This window comes from Punica granatum, chromosome 4 (genome assembly GCF_007655135.1).
Source record: "Punica granatum isolate Tunisia-2019 chromosome 4, ASM765513v2, whole genome shotgun sequence".
NCBI lineage: Eukaryota > Viridiplantae > Streptophyta > Magnoliopsida > Myrtales > Lythraceae > Punica > Punica granatum.
The window spans coordinates 7,463,224-7,490,792 of NC_045130.1; the positions used below are offsets into that span (position 1 = coordinate 7,463,224).

The 27,569-nt window shown below is 38.3% G+C and overlaps 2 protein-coding genes and 1 long non-coding RNA gene across 3 annotated transcripts; 2 read left to right on the forward strand and 1 right to left on the reverse strand.

The window, feature by feature from the left end:
* Positions 1-14,050: 14,050 nt before the first annotated feature.
* On the forward strand, positions 14,051-15,817 carry LOC116203309 (probable indole-3-pyruvate monooxygenase YUCCA11). Its single transcript, XM_031534995.1, has 4 exons — positions 14,051-14,674; positions 14,956-15,192; positions 15,316-15,438; positions 15,571-15,817. Exons 1-4 carry the CDS (start codon positions 14,051-14,053, stop codon positions 15,751-15,753), a joined length of 1,167 nt encoding a protein of 388 aa, XP_031390855.1. The 3' UTR covers positions 15,754-15,817.
* A 269-nt stretch (positions 15,818-16,086) lies between these two features.
* Positions 16,087-17,834, reverse strand: LOC116205998. The gene is made up of 3 exons (XR_004156615.1): positions 17,609-17,834; positions 17,229-17,280; positions 16,087-16,330 (listed from the first exon to the last, which is right to left on the reverse strand). It is a non-coding gene; the product is annotated as an uncharacterized LOC116205998 (long non-coding RNA).
* A 5,836-nt stretch (positions 17,835-23,670) lies between these two features.
* On the forward strand, positions 23,671-26,291 carry LOC116202568 (heavy metal-associated isoprenylated plant protein 30-like). The gene is made up of 3 exons (XM_031534163.1): positions 23,671-23,867; positions 25,274-25,349; positions 25,798-26,291. Exons 1-3 carry the CDS (start codon positions 23,712-23,714, stop codon positions 26,118-26,120), a joined length of 555 nt encoding a protein of 184 aa, XP_031390023.1. The 5' UTR covers positions 23,671-23,711; the 3' UTR covers positions 26,121-26,291.
* The last annotated feature ends 1,278 nt before the right edge of the window (positions 26,292-27,569 follow it).

Genomic DNA, 27,569 nt, shown 5'->3' on the forward strand with positions numbered 1-27,569 from the left:
TTTTTCGTTATAAGATTATGGCGTAGTACGATAATAGAAATAACAAACCCAAATAAAGGGGTATGAAAGTCTCACTGACGAGGATTGACCCGAGATCTCATGGTTTCCGGCGGCGACTTATGCTACTGCACCAAATATCATTCCTCACAAAAAAAAAACATAAATTTTTTGGTATACATTATTACGAACATTTTTAAAATAGGAAAAAATGCATGAACAAAAACATCATATAACATCGCTCTCAAAAATAAAAAATAATATTCTATAAAATCTATAGCTTTTATATATCGTCATTGAAATTTAAATAATATAAAGTATATCACCTGGCATATTTCAGTTTCATTTATTTTGAACATAAGTTTTATAATATATAGTATATCATCCTCCTTTTTCTCTCTTTCATCTCACCGTTTTTGTTTTTGTTTTTTTTTTCCTTTTTAATTAATCAATATAAACGATCTACATAAATATGATTAAAAAACTATAAAATAATTATAATTTTTTGAGATTTTTAAAGAGCGAGAAGAAAGTTATAGCTGATTGTGCTGTAGTACGAGTATACATGTCTTGTATATACTTAATTATATCATGACGGACAGTTGAAACTTAGAGAAGAAAATATAGAGCAAATAAAACATCTATATAAATATGTTCAGACAGGATTTGTACGGGACATAGAAATGAACTCGGGAATCTTTACAGGTTCGATGGTGCATATAAGATTTTCTGAGAGAGTTGTTTATCTCAACATAAAGTTTAGCAATATTGAAGAACTATTCCTCATCTCTCCTTCGAACTTTTGGAATGATTTTGGAATAATGATTCTCGACATATAGAGGGTGCTCTATTTGTAAAATATTAAAGTGCACTATTGAATTTGAAGGGATACTATTATCGAAAAGATGTGTCTCAATAAATGTTTTTTTTTATAAGAGACTTGCCCTTATGAGTAATTACACTTTCACTCATACTATGTATTTAGCAAACTTGTTACACTACCTGAAAATGTTTTATGGAGATTTGACCGTAAAACACTTTTCCGAAATTATAACTAACTGTTGCAATGACCAAAAATGAATTTCATTGAATTTCGAATTTCCTCCTAACAAATATCGGAAAGTCAAGAAAGTTTTAAACCAAACAGACAGAGCATCAGATTAATTTTAATTCTGCACAGAAAAGCACAAAAATTGATTACGAATTTTTATTTTCTTTTAGGGATAAACGGTCTATATATGTTATGAGGGTAGAGTAGTAGGAATTAGTATTTACCTAAATATATCGAACGGATAAAAATGGAATCCTTGAAAATTTAATAAATAATTTTTTAGCTCCATCACTTGATTAAAAAAATATAAGAAAAAAGGCGTTGATTAATAAGTTTTAATTGATTTGAGTTAAAAAAAATAAGTAGAATGGCGCTTGTTATATCAAAATGTAATGTACAATGTATGGGAAATAATAGGCTACCATTGGATTTACACGTGCGATGACATTTCTAAATTGACGTAGATTCTAGGAAGGACAAAGCAAACAGGACTATAAGGGACATCTGTTGTGCAAATTTCAAACTACGTTATTATTTTTTTTTTCCGACCAAACGCTCAAACCATTACATAAAATCGATTGTTGTTGCCAATAAATTGAGTTTTCTATAAAGTAGTGATTTGTTACAATCTGTTGTTGTAACCAATGTTATCAGAACCGCACTAGACATCGAACCGGCCGAGCTATGAGTTCATGGGTTTATGGGTCCAATTGGGAGTTCGATGGGCCGGACCGTATGCTTAATTATAAAATAAATAAATATTTATTATTTTAAGAAAATAATATAAAATACAAAAAATAGTAATAAATATTAGATAATATGTGTCAAAAAATACAAAAAAAAATTATTTGCATCAATTGCATATGAAAATCGAAGAACCATAATTGTTACCTTCTCTCCATCTTTACTCTTTTTTACATGTAAATTCACAATTACAAGCAATGTGCTGAATGATTTTCCTCAATGATTATATGTGCAGCGACATTTAGTGAAACACAAAATCACATCTTGATGGGTTGCAGAGTTCTCCCTTCAAATATGAAAATGTGAAGTCCAAACCAAGGCATCCCTCTGCATCTGCTCGCATTTGTTATCACCGATCGACCATTATCAGAGGACAAAATAAATCTACAAAATGGAGTTTGCGATAGAGATATCATTGGATAAACTTAAGACTGATCCAATTGTGATCCCACTGAAGCAGTTGCTGAAGCAGTGCCAAGAGCAAACATGACTGCAGTTCAAAAGAACGAGTCAAATATATGAGCAAAGATCACCCAAATAATTGACAGTAAAGAAGCGAAAATTGTCTGCAGAGATCTTGAGAAAAGATTTTGCAACTCAAAATTGCGTGATTCTTGTTTGACGCATAAGATAATCTTTCCAAGGTATTGGATCATCTCACATATGGGCTTGGTTTCAGTAGCTCATCTAAGCAGAGATAAGATCTGGTCGTCTCTGGGGATCACTCTACCCGAAATGAGAGACACCCCCATCAAAATTCGCACACATAATGCCAAGAAAGCATACTCGTCGGGCAAAATTGGCGTTCACATAACAAGAGAATGCTCAAGAAAATACGAAAGCTGATAAAAATCCAAACTTTACCCTCTTTCCACTCGCAATTCACCACCCAAAGAATGAAAATCTCGAACAGGGACGTGAAATTGAAGAGAAACCTAGATTACAGATGGCACAAAATTGGATAAAAAGACAGAAAAGTTGAACCCAAATCAAGACAACCCACCAAAGGAAGAAGGAAAGCAATGAGATAATTACTTAGATAGAAGTTCGTTAACATTATATGTTTATATATCTAAGCTTCGCCTTTTGTTATGTATCCTTGAACCTGACTCAGGTGCTCCTTGACCTGGATATAAGCATGAAAAATTGGATGTTTGATTCCTTAGATGAATTCTTTTATACACCGATATGGCTTGCAAAGACCATTCCCCTGCAATTCTTGCTATTTTTCCGTGAAGGAATATCTGCAAAATAAGAAGAAAGCTCAAGCAAAGTTCAACAAAAACTCTCCTGCAACTCTAGTAAGAACTTCTCTGAGACTGGAAGATGAGCCGAGAAGAGGTGGGAAGGAGAACGGAAGGAGAAGATGAAGCCGAGAAGAGGCATCGATTCAGAATTCACTCGGAGACTTCGATATGGAGACTTCGAGAAGTTGCGGCCTCTGGCCCTCTACAATTGCAATAGAGAAGAAGAGGAGAACAAAGACTACTAGGGTTTCATTTCATCAGTTTTGAGTTTTTTTTTTATTTTTTTTTAGATTTACATTTAGGTCCTTCATGTTTAAAACATTATAAACCCATTCAATCGACTGGTTCACATGGGTTTGATGGGTTTACTTAAAAACCGGCCGATTTTTTGGGTTCATTGGTTTATTTGTGCATTTTCGGTTTTTAAGCTAACCGGACTGGACATAGGTCCGATTTCCGATTCTACTGGTCCGACCGGCCAATCCGGTCCGGTTCTGATAACAATGGTTGTAACATTCCGAAAATTAGTAGCTTAATGTATCTCGAATGTATTCTTAAAAACCATTTGCACGATTACCTTTTAAAAGATTATAAATGTATAATCAATTTATAATTTATAAGATAAGTTTCTTTTTTACTTTCCGCGTGTATCTTTTTTTACTGTTATTAGCTCATCCAATTTTAAAGTGCCACTTATCCATCTTGGATCCATTTCCATCGCCTCAACTTTGCCATCTTTATATTCTGCCTCCTTCGATTTTCATTTCATTTAGCCAGATAATCGAGAGAAGCAGAGGGCCTCCGGAGAGGAAATATGAGGGAAAATAAAGAACAATTTTAGAAAAATAGAAAACGTTTGCTTCGGGGTATCAAGGCTTGTTGAGCGAGTAACCTATTTTTTAGTATTTTTATTATCGTTATATTGGTATTTTTATAATTACATTGTCATGATCATGTCAATGTTTCGAATCATGCATGTATTTTTCAATGACTGATTGTGATATTTGTGAATGCGTTAGTGATGTTTTGAGATGTGGACTGAGATTGATGGAAATTAGTGAATCATGTGGCGCCTTGAGCTAGTCGTAAGCCGAACAATAGGAAAATGCTACTAGAGCAGAGAGGCTGCCAATGTGAAGTCATTATAGTGATCGGGAGTTGAGAAGGGGCATCTGGATGATCTGACTTCTGGAGGTGTCGATGATGTTTTTATGATATTACTGAATCCGTGCTATGATCCGGTTAGTTTAGGTTATAGTTATTCACTTGGCGTCAAGCTCGCCCCTAAAAATATATTCCTCAGCAGTTTTACAAGTCAAAATGACGGTATAACTATGGTATTTTGTCGGGATTTTTACGCATACAAATTGTAATTTTATGAGTATTCCTTATTTATATGGAAATTCACACGTATTCCTTATTTTACAATTGTCGACTAATGAGACTCATGCATAGACGAGAGAAGCCTCAATTATATACTCAGGAAGAAATTCATGCAAGAGGTCTCTTTTAATTTTCCGTTAGAGGGATGCGGATTGGTCTAGTATTAGAATAGGCGAAAAGAAAAGAGTGGGTAGGATAAGTCGAATTAAAATTATTTCTTGATTCCAGACAAGAATGGCGGTGCATATTGTACCATTCCTTTCCTCCATGAAAATTTTCAAATCTACAAGATAAATTAATCAACTAGGTGAAAAATCCCGCAAATGTTGAGGCATATAAAATTTTACTTCGATTTTTTAAAATTAGTTGTAATTTATAATTTTTTTTAAAGTAACGCTATAATTTTAATCAAACTAAATCAATTCTACATACTTTAAATTTTTTATTAGTCTGATTCATACAATAAATATATAATTATTTTTTTTCCACTTTTGTTACATGTCATTCTCGTAACTTACATAATAGAGGGCATGATTTAGGTAAAACATACCAGAATGTGGAGAGGTTTTCAAATTGTGTATTTATGAGATGACATGTATATTCATAACATGTAATGATCATGATACCATAATACAACAAATAAATAGTTATCATAGTCTGCCATTTTTGGATGAATTTATAATAGTCTAACATTGTCACCACCCAATTTTGGTCTACCAACTCCTCATGGGGGCGAAATCGTCATTTTGTCGCACGTGAGGGAAGTATTTCCAATTAATTACTTGAGTATTCACGATTTTTTTTAAAAATGATATTTTCCTAATTTAACACCAATTTTATAAATTTTTCAAAAAATAATATCATTTGGGGCGTTTTCGAATTTCGCGTACATCGACGTCAATTTTCAAAATCCAGGACAAAATTCGAGATTGGAGATAATTTCATCGCATAATATCGATCAATGAATTTTTTCTAAGCGCGATGGCGGTCTCGATTTATTTTTCCGACTTCCGATCAAGAGAGGAATTTTCGATTTGTACGCGCGTCGAATTCGAATTTCAAAAAAAAAAAAGAAAAAGAAAAAAAAAAGTCAGAACCGGTCAGAAGTCAGACGACTTCTGACCGATTGACTCGACGCCACCCCCCCCCCCCAAGGTTCTTGTTCTTCTTCTTCCTTTTTCCTCCTTTCCTTTCTTGGCTCTTTCTTCTTTTTTTTTTTCTTTTCTTTTCCTTTCTTTTCCTTTTCTCCTTCTCCTCCTGGACGGCGACGAACCCAACCCTTGACCGCGCGACGTCAGAGGCCTGCCACACGCCAATTCCTCTGCACACGCCGACCCGACTGCACACGCCAACGATTTCCGACACGCAAACGCCATCTCTCTCTCTCTCGATTTTTTTCGGAACATACTCGCGGCTCGTGGGCAGAGGACGGACAGACACGAAAAATCCCGGAGCTCACCGATTCTCTCCGAAAGAAAAACAAAACCCTTAGCTGATCCGAGAAAAACTCCCAGCTCTCCCACGGCCGAGAAACCCACAGCTCACCCACGGTCGAAAATCTCCAGCTCCCTAGCCGAACCCGTAACTCCCCCCATAGCTCGACCTCCGAACGCCCGACCTCGTAGACCCACAGCTCCCCGATCCCCGACGCCCTCAGCTCACGGCGCCTACACGGCCCAACCCTAAGCTCGCGGTGCCTCTAGCTCAAACTCCGAAAAAAAATCGTTTGCCTTCCCTCGGTTCGGACCCCGGATAGAATCACGGGACCCGACTCCTCGTCCCGGGCCCCCGTCACGAGAACGGATCCGAGCGTTCCCCGTCACACGAGCCTCCTCCAGCGGGCCGCCGAGCCCCTTCCGGAGTCGGAAGTCGCCCCGACTCGTCAACACATCGCCCGGACCACCCCTCTCCTTCTCTCTATTTTTTCGATTTCTTTCCTAATCGGGTCTACCGTGATTTTCCGGGTTGAACAGACACGAACCGCCCAGCAGCCCGTGTCCGACGGCCTTGCCCGCGTCCGGCAGTGCAGTCCGTGTCCAGCAGCAACCCAGCCCGGTCCAGCTGTAGCTCAGCCGGCCCAGCTCGCGTCGGTCTAGCTCGGTCCATTCGGCCCAGTCTGGCCCATTCGGCCCAATTCGGCCCAGCGACCCAACTCCCCGACGAAATTTTCTGATTTTTTTTTTTCTAATTTTTTATTTTTACAGAACCACCCCTCAACTTCCCAAACTAGGTAAATCCTTGACTTAGTGGCATAATTAGGGCTCCATTTCTGAATGTTTATGCTTGCTTGGATGGATATGATGTGAAATGAGTGTTATTGGGTCGTCTGGGTGATCGGATTCGTCCCGAACTCTATTTTACGAACTTTTTATTTTGTCTCATTTCAGTCCAGAGGGCGCATTTTTATTTTTCCAGATCTGCCTCAAATTTTAAAATTCTTTTCAGCCAACTCCCAATCATTTGTACCATTTCCCATTCAGTCCCTGAAATTTTTCAGAATTTTTCAAGCATCCCAAGGAACTTTTCAAGTTGTTTCAGTTTAGTCCCGGGGCCATTTTAGCCTTTTTCAGATCTGCCCCGAATTTTAAAGTTTTTTCCAGTCAAGTCCCAGTCATTTTAATATTCCCAGATCAGTCCTTGAAATTTCCCCAATCGACAATGTAAGTGCCCCTTTAAATATTTGTTCCTGTAATTATTTGTATACAACGTGATGATGCGTGCTCTTTGCATGATTTTTTGCTTCCATGAGTCGGTGCCGTTTTATCAGTTTTATCAACATTATGTTTGCGTATGCTTGTATGTGTTTATTATGATCATGGCGGCACCGATTGTGTAAATTTACATGTTTGTTGTGCTTAACGTGATATTGTGCTCATGATCCGAGCTTAAATGCTTTATTCTCGTTTTAATCGAAACCTCACATGAATCGGATTAATCATGCAAACTCGACCTAAATTAATTTTTAAATCCTAAGGTGGTCGGGAATTAGGATTCGCATCGGACGGTCCATCAATGATCGGCTCGACGGTCTAAAACTCGAATATTTAGAGCATTTGGCAAAACATTAATTAGTTTAATCAATAATTTCACTAACTGGGTAATTGGACGTTCATGCGATTAATTAATTCACTTGGCTCTAATGATTTTGTACGAATTGGTAATAAACCGGTAACACGCGTCGATAGGTTGCAAACATGCGTTGGTGCCCTTTTCAAAACTTGCAAATTTTATCAAAACTGAGACACGTGGCTCGATGTGACATGGATGTCTAGGAAGGACTTGCGCGTCTTGACTCGTGGCATCACCTGATTTAAGGAAAACTCAGGTCGAGACGTGAAAGTTTTTCTTAGATCACTTCCGGATAGATTAACCGATCTTTTGGCTCTTTTAGGGTTCTTGACAACCCTGGAAGGTCCAAGGGATCAGTTAGCGCCGGTCACAGGCCGAGGTGGCCCGCACCGTGTAATCTCTCTTTCTCGAAAACAATTTTTACCTCAAGGGCAAAATCGTCTATTTACAACCTAGCAACACCCCCTAAGGTTAGAATAAGAGAAACACACGGTATCAGGGTAGGGATGGGCTACCTATCTAGGCGCAGGTTCATCTGCATAGTCCGCTCTATCCGACCGATGAATTTTTGTTATTCTAACATAGTCTCGGGTAGTTAGTTCGGGTGGATTGGCTCAAAATACAAATACCGGACTAATTGTATACTTGGCTAAGACAAAATGGGTAACAGTGGGATAGGCACTAGGTTCTAGGATGTACGGACGGAATCAATGTTCGGTAATAACCTGTAACAACCGTAGTGTCACAACATAAAACAATCCTAAAAATAACCCACAAACACAAGACTTGACAACAGACATCATGTACGTCAAGTCCTCGAAAAATAATGCCAAATGCGAAATACCTCCCGAGGCGATCCTTGATCGATTCACACCTTATACCCACTTTGTTTGCTTCAGGGTAGGATTTGTATGCCAAGATACCCCGGTTAATAATTGGTTAATTCACGTAAATTCGGCAATAACAAAACCCCATTGTTTGTTTTATTTATGTCCGCTTGTTAACATTCTTGCACTTGTTTGTTATGCGGATCGAGCCCGATCCTTTAGGGCACGATTCATAGGGGGTCCAACGCCCCAATCGTAGATCACGGGGTCCAATTCCCCTATCACTGAGCGCGCATCTTAATTTCAATTTTGGTCTATTCAAACCACACGGTGAGCACGAGTGGAATAATAACCGAACGTGATTCGACCGGGATTCAGTTGTCGTAATTTGTATTTTACTTATTTGAGAGGACAATGTAAGGATTTATGTTGTACATTTATTCATGTAAGAATCCCGGTTCGGAGAGTGGACGGTCGGAGTGTTCCTTCGAATTTACGGTGTCAAAACGCATAAGATGAGCGGAACTTAATTAAGCGGTAATTAAATTAAAATGGCAAGCCTAGACAAGATAGAGTATCGATAGGGCATGCGAGATATAGGCTCGCATGTAACAGAACCCCCGAATTCGGAAACTCGGGTTTCGTAGACCATATGCCTTAGCAATTAGGTGTACCCCGTACCCCTAGACCCGGGTAACTTGTCGGCCCTCGACTTTCGGGTCGTAAAATGGCAAGTGGCAACTCCTTCTCACGTGCGTCCGTCGCACGTCCCCGGGAAGGTGGACACTCCCAAGCCGCGTTGCATAGGCGTGCGCACGCGTGCCCCGACGAGATGAAATTCGGGTGCGCACAGCTTGGCGACTCCACTGGGATACTTAGAGGGTTCGGGCTCGTTCCCGCTTGCTTTGTTTGCTTGTTTATTTACCGCTTTTCGCATTTCCCGCTTATCTACTTTGCGCACTTTTATTTTCCGCACATGCATTGCATATCATACTAGCTTCTAGGTATCTATGGGTCGCGTCCCACGACTGGTAATAGGAGCATAGGTTAGATAGGGGTTCCGAGTAAGGGTACGTTGCACGGTTGGACCGTCGATTAGGCCCCCAAAGATCCCCGCCCGATTTCAAGGAATTGACACCCTTGAGTTGGGAGCTCCCATCCTTACGTAGCACGGTTCCTGTAGCACTAAAACCATGCATTCTGCAGGAGCTCCATGCCATCCTCCAACCCGGCTTCGATGAACAGTCCATCGAGTCGGCTTGCGTGCCACTTGAGTCTTTTCTGTTTCAAGAGCTATGTACCTTGTAATTTGTACTAAGCCGTGGGCATTTACTTTCTTCGCACACATGCATCATATGTTTTACAAAATTAGGGTGCCATTCATATTGACGAGTGCTAAGTCGATCTTCCTTTCGTCTTGGTAAGAGACGCCTCACTCGTCTTCTTGCTCGCACCTCGATAGAGCCCGCCAATCTACGAGGACCTCACCGACTCTCCACAGGATGCATGCTACACGTCTCCCAGGACACCCTTTCCTTCGAGCACATCCAGTATGATCGACCTCACCAGCACTATGATCGATCACTGAGAGATTGCTGAGAGATGAGGAATTCGTCGGCCAACCACAACTTCAGAAGGAGCCTGCACGAACGAACGCCGTCCTGGAGAGGTCTAGGAAGAAGGCTCGTAGAGACCCGCACATGCGCTCTATGATAGATGTCTCCGCAAGGCCCTCGCCTAGAACCGGTGCTTTCCAATGCCGCGCTCGCTCAAATTTCGAGTGTAGTGGAAGATCGACTTAGGACTTTATTTTACAAAATTTACATTGTACTTTGATCGTTTTGAATCAATGTGAATGGCGGCATTAGTTTTGAAAAACTCACGCATCGCATGTATCCTGCTTGGGATTTGGAAAACGGCCGAAAAGAAAAAATCTCGGAGCTCACGGACGGTCGAAAAAAACTCGCAGCTCGATTTTCGGTTAAAAGGATCCCGCTATCTCTTAGCTCGAGACGGAGCCAAAGAAAAAACCCCCAGCTCGAGTTCGATTCGGGGGATCCTCGCGGAAAAAAAGAAAACTTCAGCTCGAGTTCTCTCGCCCGGAGCTCGCTCGAAAAAAACGGAAGCTCGAACTCCGGAAAACCCCCAGCTCATTCGGACAACTCCCTCGGCTCGGACGTTCATTTTCGCCCTCAACTCTGAAATTCTCAGCTCGAACCCTCGGAAACCCCGGAACTCGTTCGAACCCCGTGCTCCCTCAGCTCCAGACCGGGCTATGTGCTCCCGGAGCTCAACGCCCACGCTCCCTCGGACCTCCCCTTTCTTTTTGTGTTTCGGGTAGCTAATCAGGTCGTATTTTTTTTTTTTGGATCAACACAGGTAGCAGCAGTCCAGTCCAGCTTGCGTCCAGCGGCCCGGCCCGCGTCCAACAGCAGCCCAGCAGAATTCGGCCCATTTTGTCACCATCGGCCCAGTCCAGCAGTCAACGGCCCATTTCAGCCCAGTCTGCCCACATCGGCCCAGTCTAGCTCATCGGCCCAATTCGGCCAGTCTCAGCAGCCCAATTCGTCTAAAATTTCCTCTATTTACATAACTGCCCCCGTTCTTTTCAAACAAGGTAAATTCTTGACTTAGTGGCATGATTAGGACTTCATTCCTGAATATTAATGCTTGCTTGATGAATATAATGTGAAATGAGAGTTCTTGGGTCGCGTGGGTGATCGGATTTGTCCCAAACTCGATTTTACGAACTTTCTGTTTTGTCACATTTTAGTCTCGGGACCACTTTATTTTTTTTCAGATCTGCCCCGAATTCTAAAAATTATTTTCAATCAAGTCTCGGTCATTTTACTATTTTCTAATCAGTCCTTGAATTTTTCAGAATTTTCTAAGCATCCCAAAAAACTTTTCAAGTTGTTTCAGTTTAGTCCGGGGTCATTTTTCATCCCTTTCAGATCTGCCCCGAATTTCAAAAATTCTTTTCAATAAAGTCCCAGTCATTTTACTATTTTTCAATCAGTCCTGGAATTTCCAGAATTTTTCAAGCATCCTAAGGAACTTTCCAAGTTGTTTCAGTTTAGTCCTGGGGCCATTTTTTTTGTTTTCAGAACAGTCCCGATTTTCAAATTCATTTCAAACAAGTCCTGGGACATTTTCAGTAATTTTACATAGTCCCCAACTTTTTTAAGAATTTTCAAATCGGTCCCCAAAACTTCATCCGAATTTTCAAATCAGTCCATGCTCTTTTAAAATAGTTCAATTCAGTCCCTTGGACATTTTCTAAAAAAAAATATCCGGCCCTTTTCTACTTGGATCACCCACCAACAATGTATGTGCCCCATTTAAATATTTTATTTTGTAATTATATGTATACAACGTGACCATATCGGAAATTAGTGTTTATCGAGCAGTCAACTAATGGCTATCTCGACGATTCGAAATCCGTAAACTAAACCATTCGGCAAATTTCTAATTAACCTAAAATTCTACATGCTGGGTAATCGGGACGTTAAATTTGGCTAAATTAAATCACTGGACTCTCTTAAATAAATGCTACGAACTGATTAATAATCTGTAATCGCATCGACAGTTCAAGAACTGTTAGTTATGCCTTTTTCAAAATTCACAATTTCAAAAGCACCGAGATACGTACAACGTAATCTTGATTTTCATGCATACACATATTTACCGATTCAAGGGCATGATTACCGGTTCTTGTCCTGCCGTCACCCTAGTGTAGGTTTGTGTTTAGAACGGGTTAAAACATGGGAAAACAAATTAATTTCAAACTCGGCTTAAATCAAACATGGGAAAATAGTCAAGTAGAGGGTTAGGTTTTGGGTTCTAGGTGAAAATACTCTTAATCTGTAAAATTCATATTGTCACGATACAGAATAATCTAAAAATAACCCACTCATTCGAGACTTGACTATGGACATCATGTCTGTCGGGTCCGTTAAATGATGTCGAATGTTACATACCCTATCCATCATCCTATTTGTTTGTTTTAGGGTAGGATTTGTATGCCAAGATACCCCGGATAATAATTGATTAACTCACGTAAATTCGGCAATAACAAAATCTCATTGTTTGTTTATTTGCGCTTACTTGTTACATTTTTACACTTATTTGTTATGCGGGTCGAGTCCGATCTTTTAGGATACGATTCACTGGGTCCAATGCCCATAACCTTCGATCATGGGGTCTAATGCCCTCATACACCGAGTGCGCATATAATTTAATTTCCGGTCTTTTCCAAAATCATACGGTGAGCATGAGTGAAATAACGGCCGAACGCGAACCGACCGGGATTCAGTCATTGTAATTTATCTTTTATTTGAGAGAACAATGTAAGGGTTTTATGATGCATATTTATTCATGTAATAATCCCGGTCGGAGAGTGGACGGTTCAAGTGTCTATTCGAATTTACGGTGTCAAAACGAGTAAGATGAGCGGAACTTAATTAAGCGGTAATTAAATAAAAAATGGCAAGCCTAGACAAGCTAGAGTACCGATAGGGCATGCGAGATATAAGCTCGCATGTAACAGAACCCCCGAATTCGGAACCTCGGGTTTCGTAGACCATATGCCTTAGCAATTAGGTGTACCCCGTACCCCTAGACCCGGGCAATTCACTAGCCCTCGACCTTCGAGTCGTAAACAGGTAGTGGCGACTCCTTCTCACGTGCGTCCGTCGCGCGTCCTCGGGAAGGTGGACACTCCCAAGCCGCGTTGCATTTAGGCGCGCGCATGTGTGCCCCGACGAGACGAAATTCGGGTGCGCACAAGAATAAAAGAATCAAAGAGGGTATAGCATATTAGCGCACACTCAAGATGTTCCAGATTCGACACTCGCTATTACGAGACTACCTTGCCATTTATTAGCTACTATGATTTACATTTCATTGTATTAAATTCACGAACTTACCTTATAATTGAAAAAATTAATAATAAAAGAAGAAAATGATTGATATGGTTCAACAAATCATTGATGTTTATGGGAATTTAAAAAAAAGAAGGAAGCTCTCTTTGACATAAACAGGTTTTAATAATCTATTTATGGGAATGGGAATTTTGAAAAAAAAATTGGAAATGATAAAAGAAAAGAGAGACACGTCAAGCTCTCCTTGACATAAAAAGGTTTTAATTTATTGTAAGATGTAATATTGTAAGATAAGATTGTAAAATTGTAAGATTATTTTAAGAGGCTATTCGATAATTAAGGAAACTAACTACTGATTTTCTTTTTCTACTGATTTTCTTTTTCCTCCCATAGCCATATATGATAAGTAAATCCAGTAGACTTTGGTCATTTTCTTCCGTGCTGAATCGAATGCTGCCACTTGGTTCAGGGTAATCAATGACCTTAGGTCATTTTTTTGCATGTCCTTCTTCACGACCTCCATCTAAAATCAAATTGATTCCCCTAGCAAATATTACAACAATTATCAAATAAAACGGCCAATCACAGCCGTTAAAACTGTAGAATCCACGGATTCAACGGCTGTTGCATTTCCTAATATCCTTGGTATGAAATTGCTAGGAGAAACGGCCCCGCGTAATCTACCGTCGGCTCCGCTACCAAATTTGTACTTCAATTATTTTTGAACTCAGCAGTATATATAGCACTGTCCTGGGACATCGGTCTTTCATCAGGACCCGACATCCAAGAAAAGAATTCACATTACATATTGTTCTCCAAGGTTTAGGGTGGTTATCTTATCCCATAGTGATGTCAGTGAGAGAGGTAACCGTAGCCATTGTCGGGGCAGGTCCGGCAGGTTTGGCAACCTCGGCCTGTTTGAATTATGCCAATGTTCCAAACATCGTCCTAGAGAGGGAGAACGTTTGTGCCTCTCTTTGGAAGAAGAGGGCCTATGACAGGGTGAAACTTCACCTGGCCAAGGAGTTCTGCCACCTCCCTCTCATGCCTATCCCTCCAAGCTTGCCTAGGTTCGTTCCTCGGGTTGATTTCATCAACTACCTGGACGACTATGCGTCCAGCTTCAACGTCGAGCTGTGTTATAATCGGACTGTTGAGTCCGCCTCCTATGACAAGACTACTGGGAAGTGGCGCATCGTGGTGAAGAATACGGAACCCGTGCTGGGGGAATATGAGGCCTACATCGCCAAGTTCCTGGTCGTTGCGACGGGGGAAAACAGTGAAGGAGTCATCCCCAAGGTGCCAGGGTTGGATGGGTTCTCCGGGGAGTGGATGCACTCCAGTTTGTACGAGAATGCTCGGAGGTTTGTCGATAAGGATGTTCTGGTTGTGGGCTGCGGGAACTCCGGGATGGAGATTGCATATGACCTTTCCAGTAACGGTGCCAATACATCTATAGTTGTTCGAAACCCTGTAATATCCGACCTCCTGTGCTCTACTATACGTGTTTTTCCCATGGCATTTTTCAATTAAAATTCTCAACTTTTTCTTCGTAATCAAAGTCGTTGCATTCGTAACCAAAACGAGGGACAGTTGGATCAATATAGTTAATAATTAGGATACTAACAATTGGGTGAAGAACATAACATGCATCTTATATGATTAAATCAGTTGGTCTGGTTAACTGTCATGGTACTTTTTCATCTAGCACAGCTTTATTACATGTATGTCATATATATTTATGCCTGCTGCAGGTTCATGTGCTGACCGTAGAGATTGTGTACCTCGGGATGAGTCTGTTGAGGTATCTGCCTATGTCCATAGTTGATAACATCGTCGTGTTACTCTCCAAGCTGAGGTTCGGAAAGATGTCGAAGCATTATGGTATTGAAAGGCCCAAAGAAGGACCATTCTCCTTCAAAGAGAAGACAGGTAGAACTCCTACCATTGATGTTGGGGCTATGGATAGGATCAAGGAAGGAAAGATCGAGGTAATTAATAATACTAAATAGAGGATGCGCCCAAGGAGATGCACATATTGGAAGTGTTTCAACTGATCTCGATGGAGTTATGTATAATGTATATATTTATATGGCATGATGTTTTTGCTTTAGGTTCTTCCCGCCATTGAAAAGATCAAAGGTGATGTGGTGGAGTTTGAAGATGGTGAGAAAGCTCATATTGATGCCATTATCTTCGCCACAGGCTACAAAAGCACAGTACGGAACTGGCTCAAGGTAAAGTTTTATGGGACAGATTGTAAAAGTACGAACCAAACAATTAGAGATATAATATATATATATATATAGATATATATATAAATTAGAACAAAGTTCAGTTGCTCCAACTTGTTTACTGTTAATTTTCAGGGAGGTGAGGACCTATTCAATGCACAGGGAATGCCCAAAGAGAGCTTTCCAAACCATTGGAAAGGAAAGAATGGTCTGTACTGCGCTGGGTTTTCGAGGAAAGGCTTAGCAGGGATATCGAAGGATGCTGTGAATATTGCGAACGACATCGTCTCGAGCTACACTTTTGATAATTGTCATTGATGCGGGCCAGGGTTTCGCTGTTTTTCTCAGTTTTTCATTTCCCAGAGAATTAGGTATCATTGGAAACAAGTATATTGGGTTGTAAGGACATTTTGCATGCACAAGCATGTGGTGGGGACTGGTTCTTTTGCTTAGTTCGGATATAAGGGGGAAATCAAGAAAAATGAAGGGAAGGGATCCAAATATAATCCCTTAGATATAATCCATTATATCTTCTAAGGAGGTTTAGATCCCTCCCCTTCATTCTAGAACAAGGAGTAAGAATGTGTAATGGTCTGCAATTTTTATTTCGGTAGTTTGTTTTTTTAAAAAAAAGAAGCTCGGCACACATACTTTCTGCTTGAAGAGAAATGATGAATGTTGTAGTATTCAACCAAAATGAAAACAAAATAAAAAGAAACAAATGTTTTTTTCCCTGAATAATACGGAGAAACAAATTTATTTACATCATTGACTTTTCTAGCGAAGGGCCAAAAGAATCAGATCATATGGCTTAATTATAAGATGATCCAATCCTCCCCTAGCTTATTAATTGCTTCTTTTTTGGCTTTAAAGGGCTCCTCCACCTCCACTCCATCTGAAATAAGACAACAAGTACTTAAGAAAATAAATAAATAAATAATATAACTTATCAAAAAAGAAATAAGAAAACAAGTCTTACAAGTCTCCACACCCCCCCCCCCCCCCCCCAAAATAAATATGGTTTGCTTGAATGGAAGCCTAGGGTTTAAGCCTCCAACGGTACCAAATTGGAATGGGTAATTGTAAAAAATATCCAACCGTTTTTAGTAAAATAAAAATCGCTATTTCAACAATTTTAATTGGAAAAACTTTATAGTTTCATAGCTGTATAACATGAGACTCTTCTATATTATTTGTTTTATATGAACTCAAATTAAATATATCAAATTTAAATGTATGAATATTCAAAATGGGTCACCTCTGATCATCCGAATCTCTGTGAGAAAATTATTGTTAGGCCTAGTGCCTTCACACTTGCCTCTTTCGCGGATCTTAATAGATAGTCATTTGTTATACGTGATTGGTCGCTTTATTGCATATGGTAATGTTGTATAGTCTGGTTCATCAAAAAAATTGTTGTATGGTCTGAAAAAGCTTTGAAGATATATTTGTAGTGTTCATGGTATTATTTCAAAATTTATGTGGTCGCGTATTATTGAATGCGAGAAAAGAATTGACAGATCAGGGCCCCATATAAGTGATAATCGATATAACCTACCCAAAAAAGAAAAATACTGATGATATAAAACCACATGCCTTTTTTAATAAAATTATAATTAAAACATTACTATAGATTTTCATTAGTGCAAGACCAAGCGTCGGGACAGTATTTTACAAATTACCCCAACGGCAATTGCAAGACGAACGATGAAGCCAATTTGGAATAGAGAATCGGGTGCCTAGCTAGTATGTATGTACTAGTTAGTTAGAGAAAGAGGAAATTATATATGTACCAGTGGCCAGCCCCATCTCTGCGTGGGTGATCCGGATCAACAGCACCTTTAACTGCACATGCATGAGGAGTTATTCGTATGAGCTCCAATCTCCCGAAATGTACACGCATAAGATTGAAATTATACTGAGTATGATATTTGTCTTTGATATTAGTTGGGCGATATAAAAAATCCGTAATATGTTAACTGAATACCTATATGACTTAGATACACTTTTGAACGAGAACTAACAGTAATTCTTTAAACATGCCCAACATCTAATAAGGGTGCAGACACTGAACTAAGCTTCTTGGAGGTTTAGACCAAATGTGAAACATAATCCCTAATGCCAACGTACGTAGAATAGTTCGTCACTCAGCAAGCTTAGATAGAATACTTACTGTAGTAATGGAGACAGAAATGCGAACATCGCGCGGATACGAGGGGGATGAGGAACTGGAAGTAGAAGAGTGCGGTGATGAAGATGATGATAAATCTGTGGCAAATGCTGCTAAACAATGGCTTCGCCATTCTTTCCTTGCAACTCTTGTTCTTGAGGTGATGGATATAAAAGCATTACATATATATATATATATATAATGTATATATATAGCCTTAACACAAGCTGTGAACCTTCTTAACAAAATGATCGACTCTAATCTTGTTTTTCAGGTTCATTAATTTATTTATAATAGGAGAAGAGTCACATTTTGGAAAAGGAAAAAGTCATAAGGATTATCATAATATGATATCCTAATACGGCCTGATCGATTGGAACATTGACTTAGTCCTCCAAGCATCCGTCGATTTGATTTGATTTTTTCCCCCCTAATCACATCAAAGAGCTCGAAAATTACAAAAATCCCAGGTTGAATTTTATTTGCGCGCGAAGAAAAGCTTCTCGTGGGTCCAAGCGATGTCGAAGGAAATATATATAAGTTGAGTCTACATTAAACACTTTTAAGTGCTATTGGTTTTTGGAGCAAATTAGTCAAATCAATATGGTATTGCAATATGAGTCTACTTTATTTTTATATTTTAATTTTCAATGGTGGACTAGGTCATCTTTGAATATTAGTCTTGATACTTATATTGGACAAGTTTATATGGAAGCGATCTAGCATTCTAATAAATAGATGGGCAAATTTTAAAGGAAAATTATCCAGTCCTTTCACGGATCCATCGAGAGTCAATGGTGGCAAACAACGATTTCTTTTGGGTCTAAAAAAAGGTACATCTAGATAAACAAAAAATTGGTGAGAAACGGGGATAAAGCCCATGTATATCTAGAGATAATAATTCATAAAAAGGTGGAATATAATTGCAAATCAGAAGACATAACTGAAAACTTGAAATACTCTCTCCGAGGAATCATGTTTTCAAACCTTCTGATAATCAACTCATTATCAATAGTCATATTAGTAATTCGTGTAAAGTGTTGAAATCTAAGCAAAATTAATTCGTAATATCTTATTATATCTTTTTTGGTTCCAAGGGAGGCCATGACTTAATACAATGAAATGAAATTTTTAAATATATCTAATAAATGGGCACAAATAGTCTCACATGAATATCGAATCCGAGACAACATAGTCGCCAGGCGATAGTGCGAGCTATTGCGCTACACCTTCATTGATTATCTTATGACATCTTATCCAGCCAACTAATTATGTGAGAAATCTATGGAGATGTGAAATCCTAAATTTGTAATCACACGCTATTTCAAATAAGTAATAATGCTAATTATAGTTTTAAAGTAGAAAAATGTTAAGTTGCATATTAAAGAGTGAGAAAAGATATTTTCAATCTCTTCGAGATTGGCACTACGCCCATTCCTACGCGAACCCATTCTTGCTATAGATTTTGCCATACTTTATCATCGAAATCAGAGAGGCTTTCCTTGAACCTTCGGGTTAGGGATTCGCTGAGATGGGCTGGTATATTTGTTGTTGGCTGCTGGCTGCTTTGGAGTTGGAGGAATAAGGAGTTGTTCCAAAATAACTTTAGAAGACCATTCGATGAAAACTGATTGCATCCTTCGCAGTGCTCATGGATTTAGTAGATCTAAGGATTTGGAGGACAAGGTCTCTCCATCTATGGTGAAATCTTGAAAATTTATTCGATGGACTAGACCGGATGAGGGTTGGTTCAAACTAAACACAGATGGAACAACTCGTGATAATCCGGGACCGGCAGGAGCGGATGGTCTTAACAGGGATTCTAATGGCACTTGGCTAGCAGGTTTTGTGCATAACATCAGGGCTGATTCGTCTTCGATAGCTGAGCTATGGGAAGTATGTTCTGGTTTGCAAGTTGCATGGTTATGAGATGTCAAAAGCTGATTTAAAAAGTCGACTCTGCGGCCATCAAGGAACTTCTCATAGGCCGTGAGGCAAGAACACCTCTGCTTCGCCCTCTTCTTTCTGTGTCTCGCTGTTGGATGGAAAAAGATTGGGAAGTCGTAGTGGTTCATACTTACAAGAAAGGTAACTGATGTATGGGTATGTTAGCGCGAAGAGCTGCTTCTTTGCTTTTGGGTTTTCACATTTTGTATTTGGTTCCTAATGGCCTAGGTTCTTTATTACTAGGCGATCTCACAGGAACCTCCATACCTCGTTATTGTACCTTTCAGTTTATTTGGACTTTTGCCCCATTTTCTACAAAAAAAAAAAAAGAGTGAGAAAATATAAACTACTTGAAGTAGAATAAACTAGGTGCCGGCATGTGCTTCATGCAAATTCGAGAAGTTATATATATATATATATATATATATTGTGTTTTTTGGAAAATTTTAAATTTTTTGTGAATTTATTTTTTTTCTTTTTTCAAGAAAATCTTAACTTTTATTTGCAAATTTAATGTAATAATTATATATTATAATTTCATTAAAAATAAAATAATAATATTATTGAGAGAATTTGAAAAGTTAAGAACTATCAAAATGGAGCTCTCGCATATTACACAATGCTTTTTTCATATAATTTTTTTTATATGTGTTTAAAATGGACAATCAACCTAGATAATATAGGAAGGAAAAATATAATTGTGACGATTAAATTATATAAAAAATAGTATTGTAAAATATACACTTATAATGAAAGGAAAATTACATAATGAAACTAAGAAGAATAAACTTACACTGGGAAGAAGTAACCTAATTTTTTATGAAATTATTATTGTTAAATAATATTACAGAATATATTACATCTTAAAAAACATATAAATGTACAGTATGAATAAAAGGTATGAATGAAAGATGTAATAGATATAATAATCACTTTAAATAAATATATAAAAGCATATCGAGATTAAGAGATAACGGATATGGGGGCAACGTCGATCTAATGCATATCCTAATTATTCTGTTGATGGATCTGCGAAGTTTTTATCTTTTTGGGCCCAACCTCGAGTGGCCTGATTAATGGGCGAAGTATGGTTTGGGCCCAATCATGGTCATAGAAAGGTAATCGGCGCAAAAAGAACTTCTAATAATTTTGGGCCCATGGGCTTCTAGCAACTGATGATAGGGAAACATTATTGCAAATAGACCATAGACATGGTAACACGTATTCACAAGATAAGAGAATGGAAAAAAAACAGGTACGGGAATTGTACTAGATTCATCGGCTTTCCTATAATCGAAAAAAAAAAAACAGTGTGGGAGAAAAGCTACTAATGACGACTAAGTACAGAACCATCTAATTCTAGTGAGAGCGAGCGACTAACAATCAAGGTTTAATCCCAATTCAAGAAATGAAATCTAATCCATATGATCAATTTACCCTAATAAATATAACTGTGTTACCAAATGAGATGTCAAGAGCAATCGACATGTAAGTGTACCACTCAAAATTCTTGATTTAATAAATCACCCTCTCATCTTAACATAATCCCACATTAAGATCACAGTATGATAATCCGATATTATCAATCAGAATGAGAGAACTCTTGGGGAATTATTTCTTTCTAATTTTTACTATATAAAAAAAACTGATGTGTTGTTGATTAGAATATGGAACTTCATCAGTATAGACACTAGAAAGTGACATGCACAATGAGTTTATTTTAACGAAACATTATCAGCATCGCAAGGAAAAGGTTAAGCTCAAGAATATATAAGAGCATCCCAGAAAAATGAGTGCGAGAGAATAATCTGATCGCAGACATTCCCCCAAGAAAACCAAACCCGCACGCGGACTGTCCCACGAAATGGATCTTTTGTTGGGTCTATTTCTAGGATAACCGATCCAGAATATTAAACATTAATTAGTACCAAATAATTATGATTAATCGACTCTCTCTCTCTATATATATGTCGGGAAAATATTTACCAAAAATCAGCTCAACCTGCCGTACTATATACTTATTTTAAGAACATCTATATATGTTGATAGCCGAACCCACAGGTTATTCATATGCATGCCTCGAGAAATGGAAAGGAGATTAGTTTCTCGTTATCTTCGACGTAAAAACTAGTTCATAAATATCGTAAAATTCCTAATACAAGTGTCGTTGCTCTGGATGAAGTTGTCGTGCTTTTCATTGCCATTCTTTATCTGATGATTTGGAGGAATATTTCCTCCATCCGCCGATGCATTCTTCAGTGGTTATCTACTAATATTATTCGATCCTTCTATTTTTATTATTTTTTTTATCAATACTCTAGTTTTTTAAAAACCATAAATGCCCTTTTCTTGTCCATCATTTCAGATAAAGATTTCTTTTATTTTTCTTTTAAATATAAAACTGCTAGAAGAATAGAATCTCAGCAGGGCTTTCTTTTCTGCCTGCATGCTCGATTGGATAAGCATGTGATACAAACCAATAATTTATTAGAAGGGCCTAATAAGCATGTGGCAATGTGGGAATATCACCTTTTGTTTTGTCATTCTTTAATTTCCACATATATAACTGGTACGCGTTTTTTTTTTCCAGGTTATAAAAAATATGCTCAATATCTAGTACAATGAAAAATAAATTCTAAATAAGTAATAAAGGGATACAGGTAGTCCCATTAGGTATTGAACCTGCAACCTCTAGGTCAACATGTAAGGGCGTGTGCCACTAAATTACACATTCTTTTGATTTTTATTTTGGTTTTTATCATTAATGTAACACACAAATGGAAGATTTTTAAGAATATATATCTCCCATTTGGCATCAGAATTCATCTTTACAGCTCCTTTAACCCATATATATATCTCCCTCAAGTCTGAACATAATTCCTTCGTGATTTTAATTGAGGCATGGCCATAGTGTATTGATTCCAAATGTGGGGTCATGCGTACGTGGCAACTGAGGTGAGGGTATTAAGTTTAGGAGAAAGTCTTATATGTAATTATTATACTATGTATGAACGTTACAAGTAAAAGAGTTCACCAATTTCTATTGATTTTTGTAAATATCACAAAAACAATTTATTGTTGATAAAAATAATTTTTTTTTATGTGTCTTGTGATATAAAGTACACTGGTCATGCCTTTTATTATGTATTACCTGAAAACAAGTATGTTCGTAACTGGTCTATATAATATGCCTGACTAATGCGACGATCACTAGATTGTTCGGTATAGTGGATGGAATTTAAAGGTAACATAGAGCATATTTTGTTAGGAAAATAGTCCATAATGGAGAAACATCCGATAAGTCAGCAAATTTCTTCAGGCCAGCATGTTTACACACGGATCGTCGACCTAGTTTTTTTTTTTTTTTGATAAGCCGTCGACTGAGTATATCATGTTAAGGTTCATCTCAGTAATTACGTATCAAGTCTAAATAATCGGATCAGACCACAGAAACGAGGTTCCTGCAGTAGCGGTGCCATCGGCCAGCTGGGACCAAAAGAGGCCTTGGATTCGTACTGTGTCTTGAATTTTATGTATCAGCCGAATGGAAACCCGACCCTAATTTTATGATCATCAATGATCTCTTTTTCCTTCTTCTGTAATTTGTTGTTTTGTGAGTCGAGTTTTAACATTCTTCGCAGTTCAATTCTTACCAATTGGGACTTCCCATGACCATCTATTTCCTATCTATCCTTTTATAGTTTTACGCATAGGCCTCGTTTGAAAACAGAAAAAAGACAAAGAGCTCTGACCAAATCCTGCTTAATCATCAACTCTTGTCTATTCTACTAATTTATATTTGTTCTGGAAAACCTATTATAGCAAAGATTCTATTCCCTTCCTAAAAGGTACTTTTAATTAATCCTGACCTCTGGGGCACGACCGACCCAACATGAGTGTGTGTGTGTACGATGTAGTAGATTTAATCACAAGAAACCGGTTTTCTCTCCATGGAATGGAATAGTTAGGGCAAGAGAGAACCTTAGGAATATCTTTTTCAGGGAAAAAGAACCAACTGGGGGAAGCGATGCCCATATGGTAGAAACGGAATATCTTCTAGGGTTTGCCTTTTAGTTTTCCTCTTCTCTTCTTAATCCTTTATTAGTGTTCTCTTCTCATCTATTGTCCAGTATTTAAGGAAGCCTTAGTTATATAGGCCATGGCCACTGCTCTAAGTGAAACGCTTCGTTTTCTCGTAACGACCCTTGGTTACTTCTTTGGCTTTCGCTATCATCATCAGACCAGACGCAAAGTCCTTCCTGAAAACTACTACTACAACAACATGCCCAAGAAGGGTCGACCTCTTTCTTTGCAGGTTTTTTGTTTTGGTCCCCTCTTTTTCTTCGTTTTTCTGTCTCATCTCTTATCTTCTTATAATATCATGCCTAAACAAGCCCTTCTTCCTTATTAATAAATGTTCTAGCCTGACTAGATGAATATTAATCTGTTAACGATATATAATGATATGAAATATATGCACGAATTAAAGGACACTAAAGTTCATTCGTCAGATTTTTCCTTCTCCTCCTTTCATAAGAGTTCTCCAAGCCATGTTTATGGGGAAAAAAAAAACCAGCTTCCTTTTTCTTGATGGTTATACCATTTGACAATGGAAAAGCTTCTTTGTTTTTGACATGCATGGAAAGCCATGTGTTGCAAAATTTGTATTTTCAAATATGTTAGGAAAGAAGCTTTGACACCGATGATGGAGAACTCTTCTCCCGATACTAATTTCCTTCTTGAAATACACATCAAGTGGTGAAAAAACTTACAGCCAACGGAAGTATTATTTAAAAAATTTGAGGAAGCTATTAGGTTGCATTTGACAATCGAGGTTTAGCATAGGATTTAGAAGGATATACAGGCCGAGGGGGATCGACAGTTAGGATTCAACTAGTAAAAGTTATTGAACTTACCTTGTATTATTATATATTGAAAAGTGATTTATGGAAATGACAATTGCATTGCCTTTAATTAATTGTAAAATTAAAATTTAATAAAGAAGAATCCCTCCTCGACCACCACGCATGCATCACCACCAGTGGTGAGTTGTAGTTGGCCAAATCTATCTGGACAGGTCTCGATCAAGGTCATCAGACCTTGATAATTTGAGGCTGTGGATGCCACCTTTGAGCTCGTCAGGCCTTGATTTGAGCCCTGGCAGCGTCTATCATAGTTGTCAGTGCTGCTGAGCTCGTCCTAGGCAAAGCAGGACATAAATGCAGCACATCGATTTATATCTAAGTACTTGATCCTTTCCGAGACAAGCCAAAATAAAGTCCAAGGTTTAGATAGTTGATTCCGATTATATTCCGATCAACAAAGCAAATGAAATAAAGAAAATAGCACCATCCACATTGGGTTGATCTCCTAAGGATCATTTTTCAAAATAAATGAAAAGATTTTTCCTTTTTTTTTTGTCCGGGGGGATAAAGTTCCATTCACATAATGAGAGAGGAAACAGTTGGGTGAATATGAGAGTCAGTCAACAAATATGAAAAGAGATATCTTTATGTCTGTTTTAGGGCAAAAGTAGGCTTTTCCCTTAATCCCTTTGGTTTGCTACAACTTATGATTAAAACCGAATTAAAACTTTGGCAGGACAAAAGGAACAAAGAAATAATCACAAAGGGCGTGTGAAAACCGCTTGCACATATAAAACTTTCCGCAAAACAATGTATTCCGATGAACACTTGAAACCTGATTCTCTCTTTTATGCAGACTGTGGAGCTCAAAGTCAGGATGTGCTGCAGTGGCTGTGAGCGAGTTGTGAAAAACGCCGTATACAAACTCAGAGGTACATAAAAAAGTTGTTTAAACTTCGTAATTACAATAACTGATTTTTGAAACCGGTTGGAATCTGCTTTTGCTGTTGTTTATTTGTGATTCCTTCTTATGGGGGGTGGGGTGGGGTTGGTGGCTGTAGTTCCCGGAACTAATTATGGTTAAATATTGATTCCAATACTCACTCTTCAGATCAATGGAACAGGAATCGGAACTGATTCTATCTATACTACGTGCGTTTCTAAGGAAATGCAACGTATCGAATATTGTCGTTTAGAATCTTGAAAACACGGAGAACATTTTGGGACTCTGTCTATCATTTATGATTCCAACTTCTCAATTGAAATTGTGCGTCTCATATCACTGTGACGATTAGCTTTCATGGATCGTATACTGCAGTAGTAATCGCGAAAACCATCTTGATAAATATGATGATGCATGAAAATTGTTATTGATGTTAGGGGTCGACTCTGTGGAGGTCAACCTTGAGATGGAGAAGGTGACGGTGGTGGGGTACGTGGATCGGAACAAGGTGCTCAAGACGGTGAGGAGAGCCGGGAAAAAGGCTGAGTTTTGGCCCTACCCAAACCCGCCGCTCTACTTCACCACTGCCACGGAGTACTTCAAGGACACCACCAATGAGTTCAAGGGGAGTTACAACTACTACCGCCACGGCTACAATGTCGGCGACAGGCATGGCAACATCCCTGTAACCCACCGCGGCGACGACCGAGTCAGCAACATGTTCAACGACGACAACGTGAATGCCTGCTGTGTCATGTAATATCTGCCTATGCATATGACCATTCAAATATTTGCTTTATATATATAGTATTTGTATTACTTAAATATGTACTGTTCACAAAAGAGAATATGCAATGAATGTAAATAAATTAGCTATACATATATGTACGTGTTCTAAAACAAGTGCATAAAGAAGAAATCTTGTGTCACAGTTGAAGAAAAATATTTTATTAAACGAATATGTCTATTTAAACCAGATGAATCTCAACCATCAGATTTGTAAAACTCACATTTAAAGTCAAAATGTGAAGATATATGACTAAAATTTATGTATTCTAATAGACTGGGTTCGTGCGAGAACTCCAGCAACCAAAGGATGTAGTTGTATCCGATCATAAATATAGGGAATATGTTCGATTACGAGAACATCTAGCATTGTTCTTTCCTTGGCAAATAATGTCTTCTTTCCTAGATTTTTATTCCAGAAGCCTAAGCCATCCAACTTAACCGCGGGCCCAAAATGGGCTAGAAGGCTACCCCTTGGGCCAATTCAGCCCACACAAAGAACTCATCAAGTATGTCCAATGGGCCTATTGGATACTCTGGGCCTCGACTCCAAGTCTTAGCAAATATGTCTAATGGATCTAAAGCCCATGCTCCTCTTCCCTAATTCTGGAATAAACTTGTAAAAGGTTACCTACACACAGCTCAATCCCCTTTCTTCTCTCCCTTAAAAAATCGTGAAATGATATTTTGCTCTACGTGATTGACAGCAGTTGGTCAAAATTGGTGTTTGCCAAATTTTCTTTACCAAAGAATCAGTCTCGCAGTTGATCAACCGCTAGTCAATCGTATTTGATTTGATTTGATTTTTTTTTTTTGCGTTAAGAAATATTATAAATTCTGCATATAATTACTAACCCCTTGAAAGTATAGGGCCATCCATGTACTTGACCACATGCACCCGAAGAAATCATTTGGCTTAGGGACCTCCAGTTATTATGATTTTCTTCTGTATGGATATGTCTGTCAACTCCGTGCATACTATCCAAAAGAAAAGGAAGATAAAGAAGAAGAAGAAGAAGAAAATGTGAAAGTTGTATGTGTGTATATATATATATATTGATAGGTACAGTTGTACGTAGATGTTGTCAGAATTGGGGATGTTACCAAACCCTCATGATAAAGTCGGGCTAACTCTAATTAATTCACATGGTCCACATGGTTGAAATGGTCCATGTATTATATATACCATAAAAAAAGAAAGTTGCTTTTTCCTTTTTTCTTATATTAATAAGTCAATTACTTGGCATCAACGCGGATTAGATAATAATATTTGAGATGACATAAGAGTTGCCTGTGCGCACTAATTGATGTGAACATATGAGGCATCCCCTATTTCTAGACATATTACAAGGACTTTAAACAACGCAGTCATATGTTTTTTTATATTTTGAAAATGATACAATTAAATAACCCAGCTTTACAT